Here is a 25490-nt window from a genome sequence, read left to right on the forward strand (position 1 = left end):
TGACGTTAAAGAGGCTATAATCAATATTAATATTAATATAATAATGCATCAAATGGACAGTGTGAAAACCGCAGAAATGTGAAAAGGGTCACTTGTACAGAATTATCACTGCTGGCTGATGCTAACCGCTCTGGTCGCTGCAGGTGGCTGTTTTAAGCAAAAGAAAAAAAAAGGTTCAGTCGTTTAGTCAGAACCAGATATTTCCTTGGGAATATGGCTGAGACCAAACTCAACTTTAAGGACAGCGATTTATACTCTCCAAGTTGCCAGAAACAACCCCAAATTAATAATAATATTGCTGCCCCCGAGTGAACAAAAGAAAGCTGATGTAGATTTTAAGGAAAAGTCGGCACTTTTCATTTGGATGTCTAGTCAATGTTGATGAAAAATATGTTGAACTAAAGTAATAAATTCCTCAGGGTGTGCTATGCTGACAAAGACAGTTGAATTCTCCTGCTGCAAAATCTGTTGTTCTTCCTGCATCCAGTGATGTCACACTGACATAGTTGGTGTTAAGGAAGAACTACAGGCTATTTCATCTTGGATTTCTAGTCTCCACCTCAGTTGAGTATTTTTACACTATGTTCTGTCCAACAAAGTAGTTACAGGCTAACGTGATGCTACACAGCAACATGGGCGTGGGAGTCAAGTTTGTGAGCAATGCATCCTGGTACATGTAGGCACTGCTGCACGGCTTCGCAAGCAAAAGAGCTTAGCTTTCTTGGTCTATGCGGATTTATTTTTTTAATTGACTACATTTGCCACCAACACTGACTGGGTATCCACACAAAAAATGTTCCTTTAAAGTAAGACTATGTAACTCTTGCCCCCCTTCAGATGTTGACAAAAGTTCAAGCCCTGCCCACCCCACAATTATTATCAATCATTAACAATAACTGCAATTTCATCTGTAATAAAAAAAAAAAAAAAGGACAAAATAACCCTGCTACAGCCCTGTTTGGTCTGATATGACCAGTACCTTACTCAAACTTGATATTGATTTTGATATAGATATCATCATCTAACCTACATTTCTATATCAGTTTGCTGATGTTAGGGTTGTTTTTTCTCTACTCGTGCCTCTGTGACACAACATTGACACTCAGTAACTTTGCCTCATAATAATATCTTTAATAGAACTGACTACAAAATGGAGGGAAGTGACAGAAAATTCAATGTGTCATTAACCCGTAGGCACCACTGGTGGCCACAGTAGCTGCTCTTCAGGAAAATTTAAATAACCTCACTTAAAGCGAGAATTTACAACTTGAAAGAAGAAAACTGCCACCTTGTACAAATTCTGCACAACACTGTTCATCTAACAAATAAAAAGCTGAATTAAAAGCAATAAAATGCACTCTTGCTAAGTCTAATACATTCAGGAGCTCTGGCGCTACAGCCATACAATTACTATTTTATTTTATATTATTCTTACTTCTTCTATTGTTTTAACTCATGCATCTTATAACTTTTTATTGGTCAACTGTTGCTCTTTATTATTATGTTTTATTTTTTTAATTCACATGCTTTTTTTTACTTTTACTGGTCAGTTGGTGGTCTTTAAATATTTTATGTTTTTATTCCTTTATATTCAACTCACATGTATTATTTATTTGTTTGTTTTCATTGCATTATGTCTAATGTTATCTACTTACACCATCTACCGAGTGTTTATCGCTGCAATTTCTGTGGTTGCTCACACTCCTTGCAGCACATTGTGTTGTACTTAATATTAGCTTATGGTGGTTAATGTAAGATAACATTAGCTATATTAATAGCTGTATGCTTAGGAATACTAAGATGCAGTTGAAAACTCGTAAAAAGCAAGTAAGTGGACACTGAGTAATATCTTTTGTTTGGTCAAAATTTTACCAGGTATTATTGATAATAGTTCTCATCAACCAAAACTATAAACTTTACAGATTTTTGTTCCAAGAGTCTACAAACATTTGTCACATCTTCACTTTGTCAACATTTGTATCACTATCATTAAAAAATATACTCCTCCCATTTCACCGTGTAGAAGATAATCAAATCAAACAATCTGAAAATAAACAGAAAACACAAACGTGTCTTCTACTTCTCTCTATCTTTAAAGTTCATTTATCTGTCCTTTATAAAAGTAATTATATCTGACCAAAGCTTTGGTCAGCAATTATAATTACAGTATCAACTTTACAGTGGACAAACGATAACATCAATCACCTACTTTTTAAAAAGTGCTCTCCAATTTTCAAACAGCTCATAACTAAACGTTACAGGCTTTGAAGTCCTAACTATTCAGGGGCTGGGCCCTTTCCTGGTCGGACCGCCCCCTCGGATCTGGCTCGAGGGTGAAAGTCGACTTTGAAGTGCAGACTAGACCAGGGGGAGGTATTTCAATAGGCCTCTGGTTCAGTCGAGGGGTAAAGTTGCAGCCGTGAGAGGGGGAGGGAGAAAATGAGAGAGGAAAAAGGAGCGAGAGGAGAGAAAGATAGGAGGGCTGGAGTCTTTTGAAATGAGGCACCTGTACGTTTGAGGCTTGCAAGAACAGGTATGTTCCCAGGGGTTAGGGGCTTTGGAGAATTCAAAGTCATTTCAGTCAGCTCCAACACTCATAATCTGTTCTGAGAAGTGAGGAGGATAGGGGGGATATGATGTTGATACACTCACACAGGCGTGAACATGTTCTCAAAGGACTGTATGGATGGATGGAATCTGTGCTCACACATACACATGCACAAACACACACACACACACACACACACACACACACACACACACACACACACACACACCATAAAACAAAAATTTGGTGACTTACTTTGCTTCCCTCTGTGAAAAAAAAAACACATCTCTTACACCTGACTGGAGCTGAAAACTACTGAAAACTGTCGAAACAATATGTAGGTCACCTTTATTCTGAAAAAATGGAAACACAATATATCACCAAGAGAAAAAAAAACAGGGTTGGTGGCTGATGTCCTCATCACTGATCAAAGAGGAAAAGAGTGAGCAATGTTTGCCTCATGGCGACATGACGGGAAAGTGGATGAGGAAACAAGACTGGAAACAGGAGATAGATGACGACCCCTCAGGACAGTGTGTGTGTGTGTGTGTGTGTGTGTGTGTGTGTGTGTGTGTGTGTGTGTGTGTACATAGCAAGTATGTTTCTATGTTTGGTAATGTCTCCTCTGTGCTAAAGCAGCATTGGGCAAGATTTTTATCTAAATATAAGGTGACCAGATTTTCAGATTTGGGCACATTTTCAGGTCAGCTGTCAGTATGTCGTTAAAACGTCCAATGATAGTATCAGGCTTGGGGAGTAACAGACTACATGTAACAGGATACAAACAAGGTAACTGTAATACATTAACTAACATTAGCTACAAAGACCAACTGCTAATGTTAGCAACACAGGAATCCAGTTAGCTTGTTAACCCGTCAATACAACTAACTACCACTGACAAATATTTTGGGACTGTAGGTGTTGATGCTATTGACCAGGACGGTGTGTAACAAAGTACACTGACTCAGTTTTTTCTATCAGCAAGGCAGAGAGAATTATTACTCTCGCTCTGAGTTACCTTCAGCGCCAGTGAGATTTTTAGCCTCTCGAAGCCCATCGTCCTCTCACCAACCTTGTCACCACCAGCAGCTGTTTTCAATGAAAAAAAAAACATAATCTTGTTAAACCAAGTGTACGCTGCCCACGTACCATAAAAGAAGACAGAGCTTACAGATATCTGGTGAGCAAAGTGATGCATCTTGCAGCTAAAGAGCCGGATAATTGGTGGAGACCAAAACAGAGAGTAAAGACTTGTATCTGTCAGGAGGCCAGAACCACCACCACTACACTAATGTTAATGATGCTGAATACAGCAACTGTTTGTTAACCTCCTACCCATAACAAGTTTATCAGATATGTATTTAAAGTATGTTGTGTCAAAAAAATCTGTTCGTTTTCTTTCTTAGTATCTAAGAGTAAGTCTGATATTCCTCATTTCATAAGTACAATCATTTACAATGATGTTGAGTACACAACGATTTTAAGATACAGAATAAAAAACAAGATAAAAATAATAAAAGATACAAGGTAAAAGAAAACAATTTGAAACAAACACGAATAGTGTTCAAAAAGATACAACATACTAAAACAGTTGCAAACAGAGGCAGCATGGTTATTGGCTGGTAGTTGCAGTAAAGTTCACCTAAGGATACCAGAATATTGATTTTTCAGGGTGTTTTTGTAAAGATATGGTGGGGGCACAGAAACTAAATGCAGATCTTCCCAGGTCAGTAAAAATGCAGTGGACTTTTACAGAAAGTCATGTAACTGTGTTAGTTAGGACAAAACTAACAAAGATGAGATGTATGGTGGCAATAATATATAAGATGCAATGGTGAATATTATAACCGTCACCAGTAATAAACCTGAGAGGGAAATGATTAACAGCATCCAGGGGCTTATGAGTCGAGGCAAGGGCCTGCCTATAAATCACATCCACATAACCCATAATAGAGAAAAACAGCTGAAATAATCCTTTTTCCTGCAAAACACAGTTATATAAGAAACCAGTTGTTTGTCGTTCTATTGAATAACTTGAAAAGAGCATTATAAAGTTGATACACTCATACAAATATAACCTTTTTGTGTGTCTCTGATGTACAATTAACAATTTTATTTGGTCTTTTGTTTAGTATGAATGTAAGTATGTGTATTCATTTCTTTTAGCATTACCCATGTGTGAACAGATTGTAACATAGCTTTAAAAATAACACCTTCCCAGACTTTATTTCTGCCTGTGGGCAATGGACTTGGGACAGTTTTTCAGCAAAATTTAAGGATGTAATATTCAGTGCACTCCCAAGTGCCTTGCAACTCACAAACCTACTTATTACTTACAACTTACACTTATTTCCTGCTAATTTACATATTACAATATAACTTTATTCATTCATTAATTGTCTTACTTCTGAAACATGGTTCTTCCTTGTGCTTGGAAATGTACTTTGACACAACATTACAGAGTTGTTGCTGGCAATCAGTGTTGTTGTTGTTAGACTTTTGGTTCTTGGCAGCTTGTTTAAAATTAATCTGAAACTGTTTTCAGAGCAACAAATCTTGACATCCAAACCTGCAAAAGTGCAGGTGCTTTGACAGGCAGCTGGATCATGACCAAGATGTTCCAACGTTAGCTACAGGTGTCTCAGATTTATTATGACAGACTATTGATAGAATTATCAGAGGAGAACATGAAGGTTATTGAGAAATGACGATGATCTGTTGGTGTAATTATCACAATTAGATTGTCATAATGTTACATTGATAAGTTGAGCCAGTTGCTTCTGAAGAACCCTTTTTTGAGGAAAGGGTGTAGAGGGTTCTTTGTAAGACTTGGGATCCATTAAAAACCCTTTTCATCCAAAGAAGGAGACAGAGTTCTTCAAGGATTGTTGGAATAACTCAGCAAGGGTTCATCAAGGGTTCTTTGTACCATAATATAAATAGAGTTTTTGGTAGAACCCCCTGTGTGGGTTCTACATAAATCTCTTGAAATATAAAAAGGTTCTCGATAGAACCTCCGTGATGAGTTCATGTTAGCACTCTTAGTGAGGGTTTGTGGTGGAAGCATTACACAATAATCTTTGAGGAACCCTTTCATCAAGGGTTCTTTGTACCATAATATAAAACAGGTCTTTGTTGAACCCCCTGGGTGGGTTCTAGATAAAACCCTTGGAATATAAAAGGGTTCTCTGTAGAACCTCCTGAGTGGGTTCTAGATGGTAAAAGGGTAATTGTTAGAGTCCCCTGGATGAGTTCTAGATGTAACCGTGCAAATATAAAAAGTTTCTCAATAGAACAACCTGGATGGGTTCTTGTTAGCACCCTTAAAGGTGGAATGATTTTGGAGAGGTTTCTTGGTGGAACCGCTTCTCCATACGAGGGTTTTCCTATAGAACCTCTCATAGGTGGTTCTGGGTGAAAACCAACTGCAGGCGGTTCTAGATATAACTCTTTATGTTGGGTTCAAGGTAGGACACTCTGAAAGCGTTCTCTATAAAAGGTTCTACCAAGAACCAAAGAGGGTTTTCCTATGGGGACAAGCCAAAGAACCCTTCATAATTGTAGTTATTATCTTTATTTTTAAGGATGTACAGCATTAAAATATGAATTTGTCATTTAAACAACAAGACTTCAGCTCACTTTCCCACTAACTAGTTGTCTCTCGAGTCTCTCTAAGACTTTCACTCGCTCTTTCTCATTTTCACTCATCTCCTCTTGTCTCCGTCTCTCCTCACCCTCCTCCCCCACCCACCTCCCCATCACCCTCTCTGAAGGTTCAACATCTTCCGGAGCCTCTCATTCGACTGCAGGCACAGATCATCGCTCTGAGGTGGAAAACAATGCGTCAGAGCACTGAATCTCAAACATCTAAATCCCCAAATGAAAAGCTGCTCTGCACATCACACGTGCTGCTCTCAAAGAAGGGATCTTTGGTTTGCGTGAGAGGACATGCTGACAAAGTACAACACTTTGCCACATGTGCCACCCAGTGGTTGGGTGGCAGTAGAGATGTAAGGACAGGGGGGTTGGAGTGAGGGATGACTGGAAAACTGGTTGGGGGAAAATGTGAAATGTGGCTCACCATGACTGAAAACAGATCATCTTCCCTCCTGGGTCTCTTTGATGTCTGAGAGACTTATTTTGTTTTCTGCTGATTTTGTGGTAATGGGCGCACACAGTCAAAGACTCACACACACACACACACACACACACACAGTCAAAGACTCTCTCACACACACACACAAAACAGCGTAGGATTCAGTTGAAGGAGACATCAAAGGGACTTCAGTTCAAACTAGTAGCCGGTAGACACAAATTCAATTTCCCCTGAGAATCAGATCTTTGTATGAAGCACCAGCTCATTGACTCATTACTTTACTGTTATTTTCAACTCAGGCGTGGGCCAAACCTCTGAAGTCCTGCAAGACAAAGACTTGTTTTCATTCCCACGTCCGTGAACGGCATTAGTTGTGATGAAAACTTCATCCTCGACCAGCACTTAACAAAACCACAAGGTCTATTCAGTAGCTGTTCTGGAGCTTTTGATGGTATTTTACATGATCTTCTTCAGCAGACGGAGATTATCAGTTGCTCCAAACACCTTGTGTTGAAGTAGTCTGTGAGTTACATTTTCCTTCATAAGTCACAGACTACTTGAAATATACTACTCATCTTTTGGTTTAAGAAACATGCAAGAAGTGGAAGTGGACTAGTGGAAGCAATTGTAATAGTCACTGGGGACAATGGTAACACTGACAAAAATACATCATATTAACCCACTGTGTCTCAAATAAAAGCACACCTCAAAGTAATCACATTACTGCTGTAGTATCTATTAATTCTATTTTTTTTTAGTTTTTAACTGGTTATGAAATTGTCTCAATTTAATACTAATGACTCTATAATGACCTACATAAGTATATGAGACGATCCACCAGAGGATTGTCTGTTCCTGTATAGTCATTCCTGCCACCATGTCAGAATCTTCTTGAAATCAGATGAAACAGTCCTGTGTTTACATTTCACCAAGCATTTGGTGAAATTACACCATGAGTTGTGTTAGATAAACAAAAGTGAAGCTGCTGCTGTGGAGTCTTTTCCTATTTTAGTCTTGAAAGCAAATATAAATGGAGGATGAATGTAAAATGCTCTACTACACCATCTGGAGTTTTGCAGAGTGAAATATCTGAGGCACCTCACCTTTCTTTTGCAATTTCACTTAGGTTTAACAGCACAAGGAAACATTATATCACGTGTATTTTTAGTATATTAACATGATCTTTCTATGTACAACTGTGATAATACATGGAGACCTGGGATAACAGATTAGATACGTTGGATTAAGCTTGCTGGATGTGGAGAAGTTGTTCTTCAGTTCACCACAACGAGGCAGAAATGAGCTGTTGATCATTCGACAACATCTTAGTTTTACCAGTTTGAATGTGACATCAACTACTAACTTCAAAATCAGGTAACAGGTTTTCTGCAGGTTTCTAGAAGTTAAATTTAAGACTTTTTAAGACCTTTCAAAGACAGTTATGGCAATTATTACATGTGATGAATCATTAACATCATAATTCAATCATTTATACATGTCATAGATGAAATAATCATTTTTAATACTGATTAAAACACTTTCCAAACAAAAGGAACCGACAGAGAGAGAATGAAATATCAGGTTTTGTTTTTTGAGTGTAATTTGCCATTGCAAACACCAGAGGGCAGTAGGACACATGACTTCTGCATGGGCAGTACATGCCAGACTTTAATCAGACAGGAGCAGGATTAAGTCAAGTAAAGGTTCATGCCTCATAACACTCTTATTGTAGGCTGTTATGGTCCACACATATCTGACTTTGACTTGCATTAAAGGAAGAGGAAGTGACAGGCGTGAAGGAACATGCAGGTTTTGATGAACATGAGATTAACGTGATGTTTCATCATTTCGAGGTCAGATGTCTTCCTTCACTGGGTTGCATCAGATCAATGTTGCATCATTGTGCAGCCGATCAGATCTGTCCAAGTGAAGACCAATGTTGATTCAATAATATCACATTAAAAAGGCTCAACGAATGAGAGAGGGAGGGAGACAGAGGGCTACAGAGAGATTTAAGAGAGGAAGCAGGGTTAGCGAGAACAATGCAGTTAATTAGGGAAATAACGTATTATTTTCTGATCATTTCACGGCAATTATGTTCTAAAGCAGTGGCTCTCAACCTGGGGGTCAAGGCCCCATAAAATATTGTGGTAAGGAGTATAAAAAATAAGCAAATATAACAGTTAAAACTATAAACCAGAACAAAATGACCAACATAAACCAAAATGTTCTGAACAGACACAAACATTAAGATAAACTACTACTCAGTTCAACACTAGGCATGATGAGAAATAAGGGCAGAACAGCTTTTATTGAGGGTGTTTGTGAGAGTCAAAGTGTGCACGAACATGAGGTTAGACTGGACACAGCTCTCTCTGCAGCTCTCACAGATGGAGAGCAGAGGAGGGAGACAGTAGCTGATTTTTATCTCAACCAAAACCAAAAACTTGCATAGTGTGCATTTTAATTACATATATTAAGACACTACAGTCTTGACATGAATTGAGCACAACAGCATCAACTATTTATTACAAGGCTGCTTGACATTCTTGCCTTCCTGTATCTGGACATTACAGTGTTGTCTCTGGCAAATAGTGTTGTTGTTAGTCTGCCAGTACAGTGAGAGCAAATGTGGCCCATCAAAACAAAAAGAGCGCTATGTCAGCTCTCTGTACTAACAAAGCATGGCTTATCTGGGTGAACAAAGTGCTTGTAGAGACCCTAAGACAATTACAGAGAGGACGGACAACAGGAGCCGTTCCACTGGCTGGATTTAGGTTAATTTATACTGAAAGATCTATTTGGCTTGATTGTTTTATTTCCCATGATGTCTCTCAATTAAAGGCAGAAATGTCGTTTAGTGCAGAAACTGTATGATGGATGGATTAATTAAAGAAATTTGTGATGCATCAAAGACAAAGAGAATTTTTTTGATGCAACAGCGGGGAGATTTATGTGCTACTATGAGCCGTTAGTGTCTCTCTCATCTGTTTTACTGCTCACTTACACAGAAAATGCATGCAAAGTGGTGGATACCTTATCTGCACATTGGCTTACACATGAGTACACGCACGCACACACACACACACACACACACACACACACACACACACACACACACACACACACACACACACACACACACACACACACACACACACACACACACACAGATAAAGAACGACTGATTGTAGAGTAACTGGTGCACACATGTCACAGAGCTGAATTACTGAATGAGTTACTGCAGTATCAAGCTCCAGTGTTGTGGTGCAACAAGTCAGACACTGCAGCAAGTCAACAGTGCTGCTTTAGCAGGGCTACAAAGGTGTTCACGCCTACACACAGCCCTGCAATGTGGAAATCATACAGTACAACCCTTAGAAATAAAAGTTCCAAAAAGGTTCTTCCCAGAACCATTTGTTTCTGAAATTAAGGTTTCATTTTAAGACCCTTTTAATTTAAAGAACACTTTTTGAAAGAAAGAGCTCCTCAAGGATGTTCAAGTCCTTGAAAATCTCAAAAACAAAACTTTTGTCAAGCATTCGTGAAGGGCTCTTTATGCTATAATATATAACGGTTCTTGGAAGAACTATCTGCACCTTGGAATATAAAAAGGTTCTCAGTTCTCAGTGAAAAACTTCTTTCCCCTTGGTGAGAATATAAAAAGACTCTTGGTAGATCCCCACTTGGGTTCTAGCTAAAACCTTGGAAGAACCCCCCGCATGTGTTCTAGATAAAACCCTTGGAATATAAAAGGTTCCGGGTAGACCCCTGTGTGGAATCTAGATAAAACTCGGAATAGAAAAAGGGTCTTGGCAGAACACCCTGAGTGAGTTCTAGATAAAATATTTGAAATATAAAATGGTTTTTGGTTGAACCCCCTGGATGGGTTCTTGTTAGCTACGTAAGAAGGATTAGGAAGGGTTCTGGAAAGAACCACTAGAGATGATTCTGGGTTGAACCATTACACTATAGAAAGGTTTGCTGTAGCACCTCTCATGGGGGGTCTGGGTAAAACCTTTCACAGATGGTTCTAGGTATAATGCATGTGATATAATCTCTCTCTCTCTCTGAAAAGGTTCCAAGTAGAACATTTATAAAAGGTTCAACCAGGAGCCAATAAGTAAGGAACGAGCCGCAGAATCCTTTATGGTTCATGAGTGTGTAAATAATTCCTTGATGTGAACAAGGGGAGAGAAAAAAAAGCATCTTTCAACATTTACGATAATAAAAGCATGTAGCAAGCAGTGACATCACGATATGCAGAAATTGTCACCGGAGAAATAACAAAAAAGAAACACTGAGAAAAATGTGATGGAAGAAGATACAGAGGTCGAGGGTGTGGGAAGGCTCCAGGCCAAACAAACACCCCAGTGGATCGTGGGTAGATGGGGAGGAGGAGGTATAGGCAAACACATCGACCAGCCACCCCCTGCAGCTGGCTGCTGTCCCAGGGTGTGACCCCGCTAACCCCCCATTGTCCAGCCCAGCTCTGCCCTCTAACACCAGCGTTTACACCGGTGCCCGCCCCGGTGAGCACACACGGGCGTTACTGTTTACCCTGCATGCCATGCCTTCACTGTAGAAACCATGAAAAAAAAACAAGCCACGGTAGGTTGACAGCAGCCTCTAATTAAACTCGCACGAGTATTTTGTTTGTAATTACAACATGAGTGCTGGAGCCGAGACATGCTGCAATCTAATAATACTGTGTTTGTGTAAGGTTATAATTAAGAGAGAATTCTGTGGAGTGCAGTGTAAGATACCCAGTTGATGTTGCACCAACCGAGCCGCCAATATTATTATGTTTTATGCCAATATGCAAATATCTTTAATTTAGCTGTTTTCAAGCCAAAAAACAGACTGTCAGGACTTTATCCACAGAATATTTAAATAGAATTAATGTAGATTAACTATCCGTTAATTCAAAATTAATAAATTCCAAAAAAAAAAAATTAGAGTTACTAAATGGTCCTATGATTTCTGTCACCAAAGAGAGCTGATGGATCTCCCTCGGAGTACCATGAATTTGCAAAATACCAGTATTGATGATAACTAATGAAATATTGATATCATCTTAATAATAAACATATCATAATATCATCTAAATAATCCATAACCTCTTAAAAACTCTGTATACTCTTAAATCCTTTCTGTTTGCACTTTTGTACACTGATAGCATTATTATTATTTCTATTATTATTACTTGTAAATTCTTTCGGCCATGATAATCATGTAGTGAAAATCTGATATTGTAACAGCCCAGAGTCTTTAAGTGTCTCAATTTAATACTGATGCTTTTATATGACCCATATAAGCGGTCATGACCAACATTGGATATTTCTTTAAACCTGTTCTTGTTCATGAAATGAGCCTGTGTTTACATTTTCCCACCCCAAATCATGGAGAGCAGTTTTTTTAGCCAGTTAAAATGTTACATTTGTGGTAGAAACTCTACCAATTTCCAGAACAATCACAACATTAAAGTTACTTGTGATAGCTTTAGTTAAAAGAAAACTGCATTACGCAACATTTCCACATTAAAATGACTAAAACGCAAGACATATGTTATGTATTTTGTTGAGATTGTGTACGTACATGATCCCAAATGTTTCCAACAATCGTCAACACCAAAAAATCTGTAATTTATTCAAGGTGCAACAGTGCAATTCATGCTAGATTGTTGCTATAACTTCCAGGAAAACAGGGTACATCAGAGAGTTAGGAAGGGGGTCAGTGGACGTGACTGAACGTAACGTGAATAAAGGTAATGCTGCCTTCAAATGGGGTCACCTGTGTTTACGAGAAAAGTCCATGTGAACGCCCCTCTCATGTGGTATTCACAGCATTGTAAGTGGAAATTTTCTGAATGCTCTGACTTCACAAGTCACGTACACGACTTCCTATGTCATAATCACAAGGGAACGAGTTCCATTTGAAGGCTGCATATTATTATCTCGTCTATGAACATGATTTCTGAGTCATGTCAGATACATTTTCATCAGAAATGGTGGTTGTTTAACGATGAAGATAACAGCTCCCATGATCCCACACTGCTTCACAACATCATCAAACTACATCTTTTGTTAAATGTCAGAGAGACCCCTAGTTGCAGAATTTACATGTTGTGTGTTTAAAGAAAAGCCTAACCAAATGCATAAAAACACACAAATGAAATAACATTTAATTGCAGGTTTTAAAAGCTGCTTTTATAGCAGGGAAATACAGCATTAAGAAAATATTTAATGTCAACCAGTCATGTCATTTGGTGGTGACGTGATTCATTAAACCATTAAAAGTGTCATTATTAGAGGGCTGTTTGGACAGGTAAACATCATACTCACAGTATGATGTTCATTAAGATTTTATCATGTTGTGCACCTCATCCACAACATACTGAATTTATTATTTTTACAGCTAGTGCAGCAAATCTTAATTACCGTCCTCATGCCTTGAGGTTAAATCCCTCACAGGGTGAACTGCGAGAAAGTTAAATATAAAAATGATCAAATAAATATATTACAAGAGGGAAACTGCTGGCATAGCTTGAAACTTAATTAACTCAATAGTATTAAATTAATCCAGGCTTGTCAGACTTGGCAAAGAAAAGAGCACTGAGACAAACATAAAAGTTGCAGACAAATGGCATAACATAATGTACTGAGACAGAATAATGCGTCCTCCCACAGGGCGCAGGTTTAATCTGGAGGGTCTGGTTGCATCTTACATCACAATTATGTCACCATCTGGAAGAATTAACAAGATTTTTACGCTCTGAGATGTTCTTTCTTTTGATGCTCTTGGGATTGGCCCATTTTGAATTGTGGTTTTGAGGATCCACCCACCTTAATCACAGGCTCCAGGGATGATCCCCACTTCTACATAGCGAGCGTATCTGTGTTTGAGTGTTTGAGCGCGTGTGGGTGTGTGTGTCTAAGTACTGGTTGAGCCGAGTCTAGCAGCCAGAGCGAACTATACTTAGGTTTAGCTGTGCACACGGTTCCTCTCAGAGCCTCCAAGGAAGATTATCTGAATCCAGGATGTGTAAACAATGATTCAGTGCTGACACTGCAATGTTAGCTTGTCTCATGTTACAAAATATTACTTACTCTTAAAACACAATAATTAATCACTCCTGCCAACTTGACTGAACTGTGAGTAACTTTATCTCAGCAAAGAAATGACTGTGGCTTTTACTTCCGGCACCAAGCCTCCACTTAGGGGCTGGGTCCCCCATAGTGTTTTTTTTTTTCAGCTGAAAATGCCAGGCACTCTTCTGAAAATGGTTAGCTAGAAGTGTTTGAGAATGATTTGGAGGCGTGGCATCATCAAATGATATCTTTTGTTATTGTTTTAAAGTGTGAGACACCCCTAGTGGCAGAATGTACATATTATGCACTTAAGTACCTATTTAGTTTTAATATTGATATCATGACATCACCTCTTCTCCATTATTGTTGGTAAGCATGTAGGATGTGATGGTAGTTATTTATCTTGCCTCTCCTTCACTGTGATTGGATGGCTGGGTAAAAAAATGACAGTGATGAGTGCAACTTTTTATCCAAAGCTGAACATTTTTCAACCCTCTGTGACCAGAAAAAAAAGCACTGCCAGCTGCTGGCGTTTGCAGCATAGTATGAATACACTGTGCTTACATTGCAAACAATTGAGAAATACAGGAAAAACTCCTTGATGCCGCAGCCCCTTAAAGTTTGTCTCACTAACAGTAGCCATCATAAGTAACTGGTCACACTGGACCAAGAACGGCTCAGCCAGCAAAACCACAGTGTACTAAACTGAGGCAGGGTGACTTTCATTGTCAATGAATTCCACATTTCATTTGTAAGAGGAAGAATTTGTTTTTCTCTCTTTACTGTCGGTGTCAGTATATTTGGTGTCTGAAAGAATTTCTTATTTTAAAGCTCCTGAAAACTTGGGTTTCCGATATTCAGCTGTTTCTGTGAATTAATGGCAAAATAAGTTTTTAAGTTTTCCACTTAAAAACGAATTTACCCTCCTTTTTCAGGAATGCATGCATGTGGTTTAATCAGATTGATTTGGTCATCACACCGGGGCAGTATCATGCATAAATTTAATATGCATCACCAGCCTTTAATCAAGCTTTGCGCTATTGACTCCAATCATGTTGGGTTGAAGCATAAGACAAACGTCATTAAGAATGACAGACCAGCTGGAGTCCTCTTTGGAGAGAATTTTATAAGAGTTCGTATACTGGGCTATTTGTTGGATTTGAGCAGGATTTAACCAACAAGATATAACATGATAATTTGTAATCTTTAGAAATCCTGATCAGCGATTTTTTTTGTTACAGATGGACAGAGCCCAGCGAACTGTTTCCCCCTGCTGCTCTCACCGCTGAGGGACATAAAACACTCTGTGAATGTAGACACTTGTTGAAGATGTTGATATGGAACAGTTGCTCTAAATGAATAAGGAGTTTCAAGAAGCTCCAGGGCTCTCCTCAAGGCAAAATCTTGTCATTGCATGCGTGGTTCAAGGTCTAGTTCAAGTATTCTCCAAATGCACTCTACCTCTCCTGAGCCAATCAGGCAGCAAAGACCTTTTAAGTTAAAGAATGTCTTGAATTTCTTTGTCTCTCACTGTATTCAATTAGTGTTATTTGTGCTCACATTGTGTTGTTACACCCATGTAAGCATATCACGTATTAAGAGGATTTTCATTAAGCACTTACAGAGTATTAGGTTAATACACACTGTTCTATAGGTATATACAGTGATATGAGCTCACTGAGACATTTTACTATGACGCACTGTGGACTGAGCACGTGATTTGCATTTTAAATGTACAGAATTTGCAGAACAGAACCAATCATTTGACTGTTGGCTCCCATCCTGCACATTTTCTCACAGTTTGATTGATGACGGATACCCTCAGGACAGAATGTAGTGAGACGCAAGTATGACAGTGACACACAAAAGAAAGAAAGCCCCGCTGGCTATTTGACAGAAGGTTTTGAATTCTCCAGAGTTGTTACACCTCGATTTACATAACTTACTGTACATATGATATAACAAATATCAGTGGCAGTAGTGGAAAAAGTACTTAAGTAGCAATACCACAGTGTAGAAACACTTAATTACAAGTAAAAGCTATGCATTAAATATTCTACTTTAAGTAAAAGTATTGGCATAAAAATATGTACTAAAAGTAAAAGTTCATATGACATGAACATCATTTCCCCCCCTTATCAATAAAGTCTTATTTAATAATAATACATCATAATTTATCTGTTGATTACATTTGGTATTTTTTTTTATCTCAATTCAAAAGTAGTAACTTAAGCAGGTCTGTCCAAAGGGGGGCTCATGGCCCAAAGTTGGCCCGCTATAAGGTTAGATTTGGCCCAGCAGATGTTTCTAGAAAATAAATAAAATTTTAAAAATGCAATTTAAATATTTAATAATTATAATATTTATTTAATAATCGGCGGGCAGGGTGACACTTTGCACAGGAAGTTAGAGAACTTGGGATTCGAGTATCATTTTATCATTTTCATCTTAACAGTACAATACAACAGATGTTTGCTTTTGGCCCATGGCCCTCCACTGAGTTTCAGTTTTGGCCCTCCAAAAAAAGGAAGGAAAGCATTTGGAAGTTTGTTGTGGACATATAAAGTAGCAGAAAATGAAAATACTCAAGTAATATACAGTACCTATACATTGTACGATACAGTACTTGAGTAAATGTACGTTGTTACTTCCCACCACTGAGAGGAGGTCACTTCTCTGGTGGTAAATGTGACACTTGTCTCACCCTTGATGGGGGAGATCCCCGACTGAAGTCAAAAATAACCAACTGTGTTTCATCTTGAAGCAAGAGGGTAGGGTAGGGTAGGCTATCTGTCCCCGTTCTTTCTCTCGAGTGACATATAGAAACTTAAAAATGGGAAATGTTCATTGGGAAGTCCAGAGCCTCACCTATTTAAATATTTGTTTTAAGGCTTGTGGCAAATTAGTGTGAACTTTCATGCATGTGGCCACAGGAGTTTTTACGTATTTGCAACATGGCTGAAAAATAAAGGAGATCCTGTATTCAAATAGTTTCTTCCATACACTATGACACACACACACACACACACACCCCACCACCATAAAGAACTGCTCTTACTTTCTCAGATGTTGATTCTGTTGTGCTGGTAAACCTCCACAAACAGGCCGGTGTTTGTTCTAGCTGCTGTAGGGGCTAAAGGCTACAAGCTGTAAACAATAACGGCGGTCAGATCCTGCAAAAATGTGAATTCCTGTTTGAGGACAAATACGAGTTTCAGGAAGAGAGCGTACTTGTGAACTTGTTTCTTCTTAACAGTTTCTAACTGAGGCACGTTTACTTTATCTGAAACAATGGCTGGCAGTTTGTTGACAGAATGCTCAAAGCACCCTGAGAAGCTTTATTGTGACGGCATACATCTCTACACACAGTGTTGTAGTACAAAGTTTCATTATCAATGTTGTACGCTCTCATGTTTTTTCCACCTACGAGGCTCTCGCTTCAATACATGTGGTAAACCAAACAGCTCACCTCCTGTTTTGTTCAAAGTTTAGCCACTGTGTTTGTACTGAACTGATCTCTTCACCACATCCGGGTGTTTTTGTGTTATTCTACAGATCTACTCTTGTTGTTTTGTGTTAGTTGTAAGTCTTTTGTGGGACAAGCAAACCACAGCTTCATTTGAGATCCTTTAGACCTACTTTACGTGACTATTCGGTGTTATTGAAATCTGAACTGTTTTTTCAAATAATAATTTAAGTTTTCATTGGTTTGAAAGGCTCGGTACATGGCAAACATATATTATTTTCCGGGCATACAAGAATACAAGGGCTTACTCCAATACATAAATAAAATTAGCATATAAGTCTAGAAGGAAAGAGAAGAAGACAAACTAACAAACAAAAAACATGTCCTCATACATTACTCTACAGGGTCATATAACCACAGAGCAAGTTCATAATCATGTGGGCCTATCTTCCATTTTGATGCAAGTCCATAACCGGTTCCAAGGAGATGCTCCTTTCTCCTGACGGTTATTAGACACACAATAATAACAGAAAATGCACACTTGGATACATTTGGTATTTGCGACCGGTCCCCTAGAAAACAAAACATTGGACTTAAAGAGATTTCTGAACCGAACCAACTATTTAAAATATCTAATACGCTAATCCAGAGTTGTCTGACCACACTACATTCCCATATACAGTGCAGGAAAGTTTCTATTTCAGTTTTACATTTCCAACAGCTATTGTTATTTAAAAGCTTCATTCTGTAGAGTCACAACGGTGTATGATAATATCGATGCAGTATGTTATATTGTGAGAGCTTCCCCCTCACTTCTTAGATATATCTACCACATCCTGACACAATTTTAGACGATCTGTAACCATCAATTTCTTCCCAGAGGTTCCTTTGCCCAATCAATGTCACATTAAGACACATCACACAAGAGGGAGTTAGTTACTATCAGAAATTCACAGTGAAAACCTGTTTGTGACACTGTAACGCAATTCCTGTTGCTCTAATTTAAAGGTCTGTTGATCTTTAAATTATGCAAACCATTGTGCACCGATAATAACATGATGCTAATAATGCTACTGAAAATCATTTCTAAAATGTGTGAAAACCCCCTTCTGCAGAAAAAGAAATAAAAGGGTTCATCTGACAGACAAGAAACGTGCAAATACTTTCTCTAACATTCTGACAGGCTAGTCCTTTACAAGAAGTAGGAAATGAATATTTCAGGGAAAGCCATCGGAGTGGTAAAGCTTGTTTGATTTGTTTGTTTCGCTCTTTCAAGGAAGGAATGAGGATACTGTACTGTACAAGACAAAGAGCAATGATCAAATGATTCAAAGAAGCCAACTAACAGCATCTTAGAAAATTTGAACAAAGGTTGTTTTCATCAAATTTCAAGAACAGTAACTTTGCAGAAAAGTCCATTTTTCTTGTAGATGGGACTTGTTTGCTTATGCAGGTCATATAGAGGCACCAGTATAAAACTGAGACTGTTTTGAAACCAATTAAACACTCCCTGTAGTAGCTTTAACATCAACTTAATCTAAAACATCACTGTGACCTTCAGCCTTTATAACATAAAGTACTCAGTGCTGTTTGTTTTTACTGGATAGGAAGGTTGTAAATGCCACGCATAACTGGAATAGGAAACGATGGATCCAGGAAACTCCAAATCTGTGTCACAACTACATGATCAATACAGTGAAAGTACTTTGGGTTTATAGTGTATTGCTGTCTGCTGTGGACTGAGCAAGTCTGTGTGGGTAAAATCTGATGCAACCCCTGGAAACAGTGATCTTTGTCAACACCGAAATGCCAGTTTACTCGATCCAACTTTTTCAATGACACAAAATTGGACCTAATGGTTAATGTTTTGCTTCTTGCATTTTTCAACTATAAGATTAAGTTTATAAGTAGCCCACCCATCTTCACATGCTACTGTAATGAAATTAAGCTTAATACCAAGTCCAATCAATCCATATTATAAAAATGACCTCAATAGTTGAATGCCTTCATCTGTATTTTTTTCTTTTTAATTATTTTTGAATAGTTACTTTATGATTTACTCTGATTAAAGCTGCAGCAAGACGTTTTTAACTGGTTATGAAACTGTCTAAATTTAATACTGATACCTCTATATATAGATATACATTCTATTGTCTCTGTGTCTCTTATGTAATGTCTGTTCTTGATATATTATTTAAGTGTTACAAGTTTAATAATTGCCTTACAGTTTGTAAGCTTTTAAGTTCACAATAAATAATGTAAATATAAATGTAATATAGAACGATATAATGATAATACTTAAAGTTGTAAAGAAGTCTAGTCTGGCATAAGATGAAGGAAGAGAACAGAATAAGATGCCTGAAAGGAGATATTGTTGGCCTGAAACGCACATTCGCACAGTCTCTTGACGGGAAATAACACTTGCAAGGAACTCGAGGTAATTTTACTCTGCAAGCAGAGTGAAACTTAAAATGCAAATTGCATCAGCACAGCGACCAATCACAGGCCGTAAAGTGATTGCATCAGAGCCGCTGGGAGCCTATCAGCTTCCACCACGATAGTAGAAAAAGATCGCAGGCGCAGCCTCTGTAGTTCAACACTTGAGACTTACCGGAGACCGGGCGACCAGGGGAAACCTTAAGGTTTCTACCGAATTTAACGATAATACCCGGCTATTTCTGATTTCACGCAGCGCCAGTAGGATTTACCAACATGGTGGTGGTGGCAGCAGGGACCGGGGGAGCCCACAAAGTGCTCCTGATATCCGGGAAACAGAACGGCTCGTCCGGCGGCTCACAGGCAGGCTTCGGCCGGCCCATCTCTGTCGTTTTACCGTCAGCGGCCAGCCAGGCGTCGTCGGATTCAGACTCAAACTCCTCTGCGGGGCCGCCGATACGGAAAAGACAGAGGCTCACACACCTTAGTCCAGAGGAGAAAGCACTGCGAAGGTTAGTCTCACTGAAATATCACTTATGTACCATCATATCAGGGGGATTAAACCGTGTTATTAAAGCGCAAACCCGGCCATTGTTCAGGAGGGTACCAGGCGGACACACCCAAAGATATTGATCCATGTGTAGAACAATAGCGAAACGAATTAACGTTTAAATCACAGCTAAGAGGAACTGAGCTAATATTGCATCATGCTCTATTATAATCACGCCGTCTAAAAATGCTTAACGGAGCATTTAAACAATTTAAATGTCTTCACTGTATCACCTTCGGACTTTGAACCGGCTTGTCAAACTGCTATCAGAGTGATTGGACGGTCAGTGGACCCGCCCGGCTCAGAGAAGGACACCGATATCCTGCTATGCCACCGTGGCAGGCAGGAACATGGCCGGTGATTGCGCAGTACTGTGAACCCGTGTCATGTCATGCAGGGGCTTAGTCAGCACCAATGGAAAGAATGTGTTAAATATCTTTTTTTTTTTAAACCCCTTCTTCTGTGTTTTTTTTTTTCCAGGAAACTCAAGAACAGAGTCGCAGCTCAGACAGCCAGAGACAGGAAAAAGGCCAAAATGGGGGAGCTGGAACAGCAAGTCCTAGAGTTGGAGCTGGAGGTATTTTTTTTTTTCCTCTTCAGGCAGGGGTGTAGCTTGGAATGCAGGGTTCATCATACAAGGAGTTGCTATGATTAATGCCCATGACACCTTCGTCCATTTTCCTTATGTCATCAATATGTCATCTGACGTACAACTCAAACATTTTTTTTATCTTTACTTAGTATATTTGTAAATTAACCATTTCACACTATAATAATGACAGCCAAGTATAATTATATTAAATGCCCTGTACTACAAAAGTATAAGTGAATTAATTCTTCAAAAGAGTGGGAGGCTAATTAGCCCATTGATTATGTGTGTTAATGTAGACACTTTTGAAAACTTTTGAAACTCCTTAAATTAAACGTAACATGTCATGCACGGGAAATGTAAATGTCTTGGTACTTCACTTTTTTCCAAATCAAACTAGGATACATTATTTCCCTATTTGGTGCAGTTTCATTTCTAGTTGTGGTTTGTTTCACCCAGGATAATTCATGCATCACTTCCTAAGAAACGGTTGCAAGTTTCAAGTACAAACATCTGTTCGTTTTTCTTCCCGCAGAATCAGAAACTTCACATTGAAAACAGGCTGCTTCGGGAAAAGACGAGCGGCCTACTGACAGAAAATGAGGAACTGAGACAGAGACTTGGGTTGGACACCCTCGACTCAAAGGAGAAGGTGAGATTGTGATGCAGGCTGTGGCGAGGAATCGGAATGGCTTCGTCGTGCAGTGATTATCAGTCTTTTGAGTGGAGTAACTTAAATTCAACACTTTTTCGTTACAGGTTCAGGGTCTGTTGTCCAACGGGAATGAAGCAGGTTTGGGGATCGGGTCTTCTGAGTCCGCAGCACTCAGGCTATGTGTGCCTCCGCAGCAGGTGCAGGCCCAGCAGTCCCTAAATCTGAAGACTTCTCAATGGATACAGGCAATCCTGACACTACAGACAATGAGGTAAGTCTGACAAAGATGGAAAGACGTGTCTCTGTTTAAATCCTGTTTCTAAGAAAGCTCTGTAATAACACCCGAGTCGGGTCATGGGTTACTGGGCTAATCTCTTGTTCTCTCCCCCTCCTCACTAGTCTGATTTGCTGCTGGGCATTCTGGACATCCTTGACCCAGAGCTGTTCCTCAAGTCTTGTGAACAGGAGTGCCAGGAGCCGCAGGTGCAGCTGGTCGGAGGGGGGAACCCAGTACCTGCCGCCGCACTTGCGACTCTGGGGTCCCCATCAGTTAAGCTGGAGGCCCTTAATGAACTGATCCACTTTGACCACATCTACACCAAGCCCGTGGAGGAGGTGAGCAGCGGGCAGTGCAGCGACTTGGAGAGCGACGCAGAGGAGAAGATCGACGAGGCTAGCTTCCCCATCACCGAGGTGGTGGTCGAGGAGGAGACGGTCTGCATCAAAGACGAGCCGGAGGAAGTGGTCATCCCCAGCTGTAACAGCCACAGTCAGGTGGATGACTTTTTCTCTGGAACTTCCTCCCCTGCCCTCAGCGGTCTGGATAAGGAAGCCTGCCTGGCGGACACCTACAGTGACTCCGGATACGAAGGGTCCCCTTCCCCTTTCAGCGACATGTCCTCTCCCCTGTGCGCGGAGAGCTCCTGGGAGGACATGTTTGCTAACGAACTCTTCCCCCAGCTTATCAGTGTCTGAATCCATCCCCTAACGTATAACTTATAATATATCTATACACGTAAGAGCTAATGTGTAGTGTTCAGTAACAACAGTCAATGCAGCACATAATGCTTCATAGTAACATAGAACACCACTGAACCCGCTCGTATATATTGGCTAAAGTTAAGCTCATAATCTCCTTTTTATTACAGCAGGTCTGTACCACTGGTGATACTGCATTGACTTGTGGGAGATGGAGTTCATGCCGGCTTATTTTGGCATCATGTAATTAACTGCAGAGGATTTAAGATTGATTACAAATCTTTTCACTCGCTGTTCACGATGGAAACGTGGGTGGAATTCAGTATTTCTGTAAATTAATAGGGGGACGGGGACCGATCATTTAAATATTTTATTTATTTGTGTATTCTGCTTCGGAGTCATTGTATGTGCACATGTAAAAACGCTTTCTTCTAATTTGTCGACGCTCTCTATGTAGTCTAATTACTGCATTAAAAAAATTTTTTTGCATTGCATCTCATCTTTGTTTCAGTCATTGCAGCTGCTGACATAGAAGTGTACAGATTTAAGGAGGAGTTACTTTACAAGATGTAGGAATATTGAGGAGCAACGCTCATTTTTTTTAAATTAAAGGAATAGATTCTATCCATGAACTTTGCTTTAGACAAAGTTCATTGGCAATTGTTGGTCATTTATCAAGTCAAGTTGCCAAACATTTCCTTGTTCCAGCTTGTTCCCTTTACTGCTCCACATTCTTGTAAACCAAATATATGTGGATTTTAGACTGATGGTGGCACAGAACCAGCAATCGAAAGTGTCAAACTGACCCTTGGGAAGTTGAGATGGGTGTTTTCCACTACTTTATAGAAAACGTCAGTGGTTTCCAGCCTGGGTGGGACTGTCCAAGAAGTCCCAGGACAACTGTGGTGTCGCAACAAAACTTATTACACAAAATTATATTTATTCTGTATGACATTTACAAGAAAAATCAATTGGAAGCTGAACTGCAAATAACGTCACACTATGCCCATAACCTGTGATGAGAGACTGCAAGTACATATGGCTTCATGTAAAGGGGGTCACAAACCAAAAAAACAACTACTCAGAAACTAGTATTTGACATCTTAATCAACACTGAAAATAAATGATGGTTGCAGCTTGAGGTGTCACAATTTCAACATTAAATCAAAAATTGAACAAAATTGGCTTTCAATTTCAGTAATTGAAATCAAAGGCCGAATCCGCTATACTAACAGCATTTCTTTCCTTCCCCTGTCCAGCGCATGAAGAAATAAACAACACTTCAAAGACAACAGTAAATAAAACCAATAAATCAAGACTTGATATTCTAGAAATGGCACCGCTGTCAGGGCAAAAAAATCTTTTTTTTAAGAAAATCAAAACAAATTCTGGATCTGCAGAACCTATCCATAATGGAAACATATTCCCGCATGAAAACATCTTTCTGTCTGCACAGAGGTATCATTAAAAAAAACAAACACTGACTTGCGCAGTTTAGTGAAATGCCTCCTAAGAATCATGTGCTTGTAGCTTGTATTATCTTACAAATTAAATCACATCATCAGTGGAGTCAGTTTCACCTCCACACATGCTGGAGACATCAGGAGTGAGGGTTAATCAGGTTGCTGAATGTTGACTGAGCTCTTAGTTCAGTTTGTAGGGTCAAAGGTTAGAGTGTTAAAAAACATTTATCAAACTAACAAATGTTATTTATGCTATATTAAAATCTCTAACATGAGCAATCATCATGCATAACTTAATCATACTCTTGAATGACATTGTCAAAAATGTAATTTCACAGATCAATCCATAAAGTGTAATCTTTTCACAGTTACGGCTCCGACTCTCCTGTCCTCATCGATGAAATAATCTCACACATGTGCCGACTCAGTGTTTATACTCCCTATCTCTCATGTGGCAGTACGACCTTACTTTTCTGAGAAGGGGGCCTGCTTGTGTTACATAACACTTCTAATGTAACTGGGAGTTTCCTGGGAGTCTAACCTGAGACAGTTTTTAGTCTTTACTTCCCAGCAGAATTGGGTCAGTCGAAGTATTGTTGGTGTTTTAGCATGGCGTGAGGAGAATAGGGCGAGTGGGGAACACACCTTTCCCCTCAGGCCTCCAATCTAATCACAATGGGGTCTCATTCTGTATGTTAGGAGGAGACAGTTGCCCCTTTTAAGTTCCCGAGGCTGTGATTGCTCAGACCCACCCACCAAACAAAAGCCCCCTGGAGTCCCTGTTGTTGTATGAGCTGATTAGATCGTGTTTTGAGATGCAACATGATGTAACTGATCTTCACTCTTCAGGGCCTGGATGCCTGTTTCCATCAGTTTTCCCGATCACTGATTAAAAAGCTTTGTATCAGTGATGTCATCTATTTCGTTTCTTCTTGTAGGTGCGCACATCAGCGAGTTATCTGGAAGCGGTAGGAGGAGCAAAACAAAAATGTGCAGCTCAGCTATTTCATCATAATTTGATCTCCATTTTGTGTTCTTGTGGTGGGTCAAAGGAAACCACAGCAGCCTTTGACGTAACTTCGCTTCAGCTACCCCAAAAGAGTGTGGTGAGAAATTCACAGTTTCCTGCTTCGTAGGTAAAAACCACAGCAAAGACTGAATCAGCTGTACAGCTGTTGAGCTGAAACTGAGAAATATCTGCTGGAGCAGATCTTTCGATTTCAGGCTGTAGATTCTGGTTTATTTAAGGACAACTGACTCATTTCTGTTTCTACTTGGTGTATGTGTGCTACAGTTACGGTTTTAGTTTTTTTTTACCCATTTGTCAAAAGATATCTGGACCTTTAATCCTTATAGATACTCAACTGCCATTTGTCTTCTCCCCCTTCCAGTAACATCCTCTCAAAAGTGATTTCTGATAAAACAAAGTTCTTGCCAATATTCCTGAGCATATGCAGGTGCTATAACACAATCAAGATGTGAACTGTATCATCTGTGCACATCTTGCATCAGCTGGCATAAACTACAACTTGTTATTGGCCAAATTTGGCTCCTTTAACCAAGAAAAAATTCGAGCATGTTCACATTCAGCACATTCCAGGTGAGGTGAGGTGAGAAC

The 25490-nt window shown here is 39.4% G+C and overlaps 1 protein-coding gene across 1 annotated transcript; it reads left to right on the forward strand.

Annotated features, from left to right (window-relative positions):
• The first annotated feature begins 19783 nt into the window (after positions 1-19783).
• xbp1 (X-box binding protein 1) lies at positions 19784-22153 on the forward strand. Its single transcript, XM_084728357.1, has 5 exons — positions 19784-20149; positions 20668-20764; positions 21312-21428; positions 21536-21702; positions 21831-22153. The coding sequence occupies exons 1-5, from the start codon at positions 19914-19916 to the stop codon at positions 22006-22008; spliced, it is 795 nt and encodes a 264-aa protein (XP_084584483.1). The 5' UTR covers positions 19784-19913; the 3' UTR covers positions 22009-22153.
• The last annotated feature ends 3337 nt before the right edge of the window (positions 22154-25490 follow it).

This window comes from Lutjanus erythropterus, chromosome 10, assembly GCF_056507025.1.
Source record: "Lutjanus erythropterus isolate fLutEry1 chromosome 10, fLutEry1.hap2, whole genome shotgun sequence".
In the NCBI taxonomy this organism is placed as follows: Eukaryota; Metazoa; Chordata; class Actinopteri; order Lutjaniformes; family Lutjanidae; genus Lutjanus; species Lutjanus erythropterus.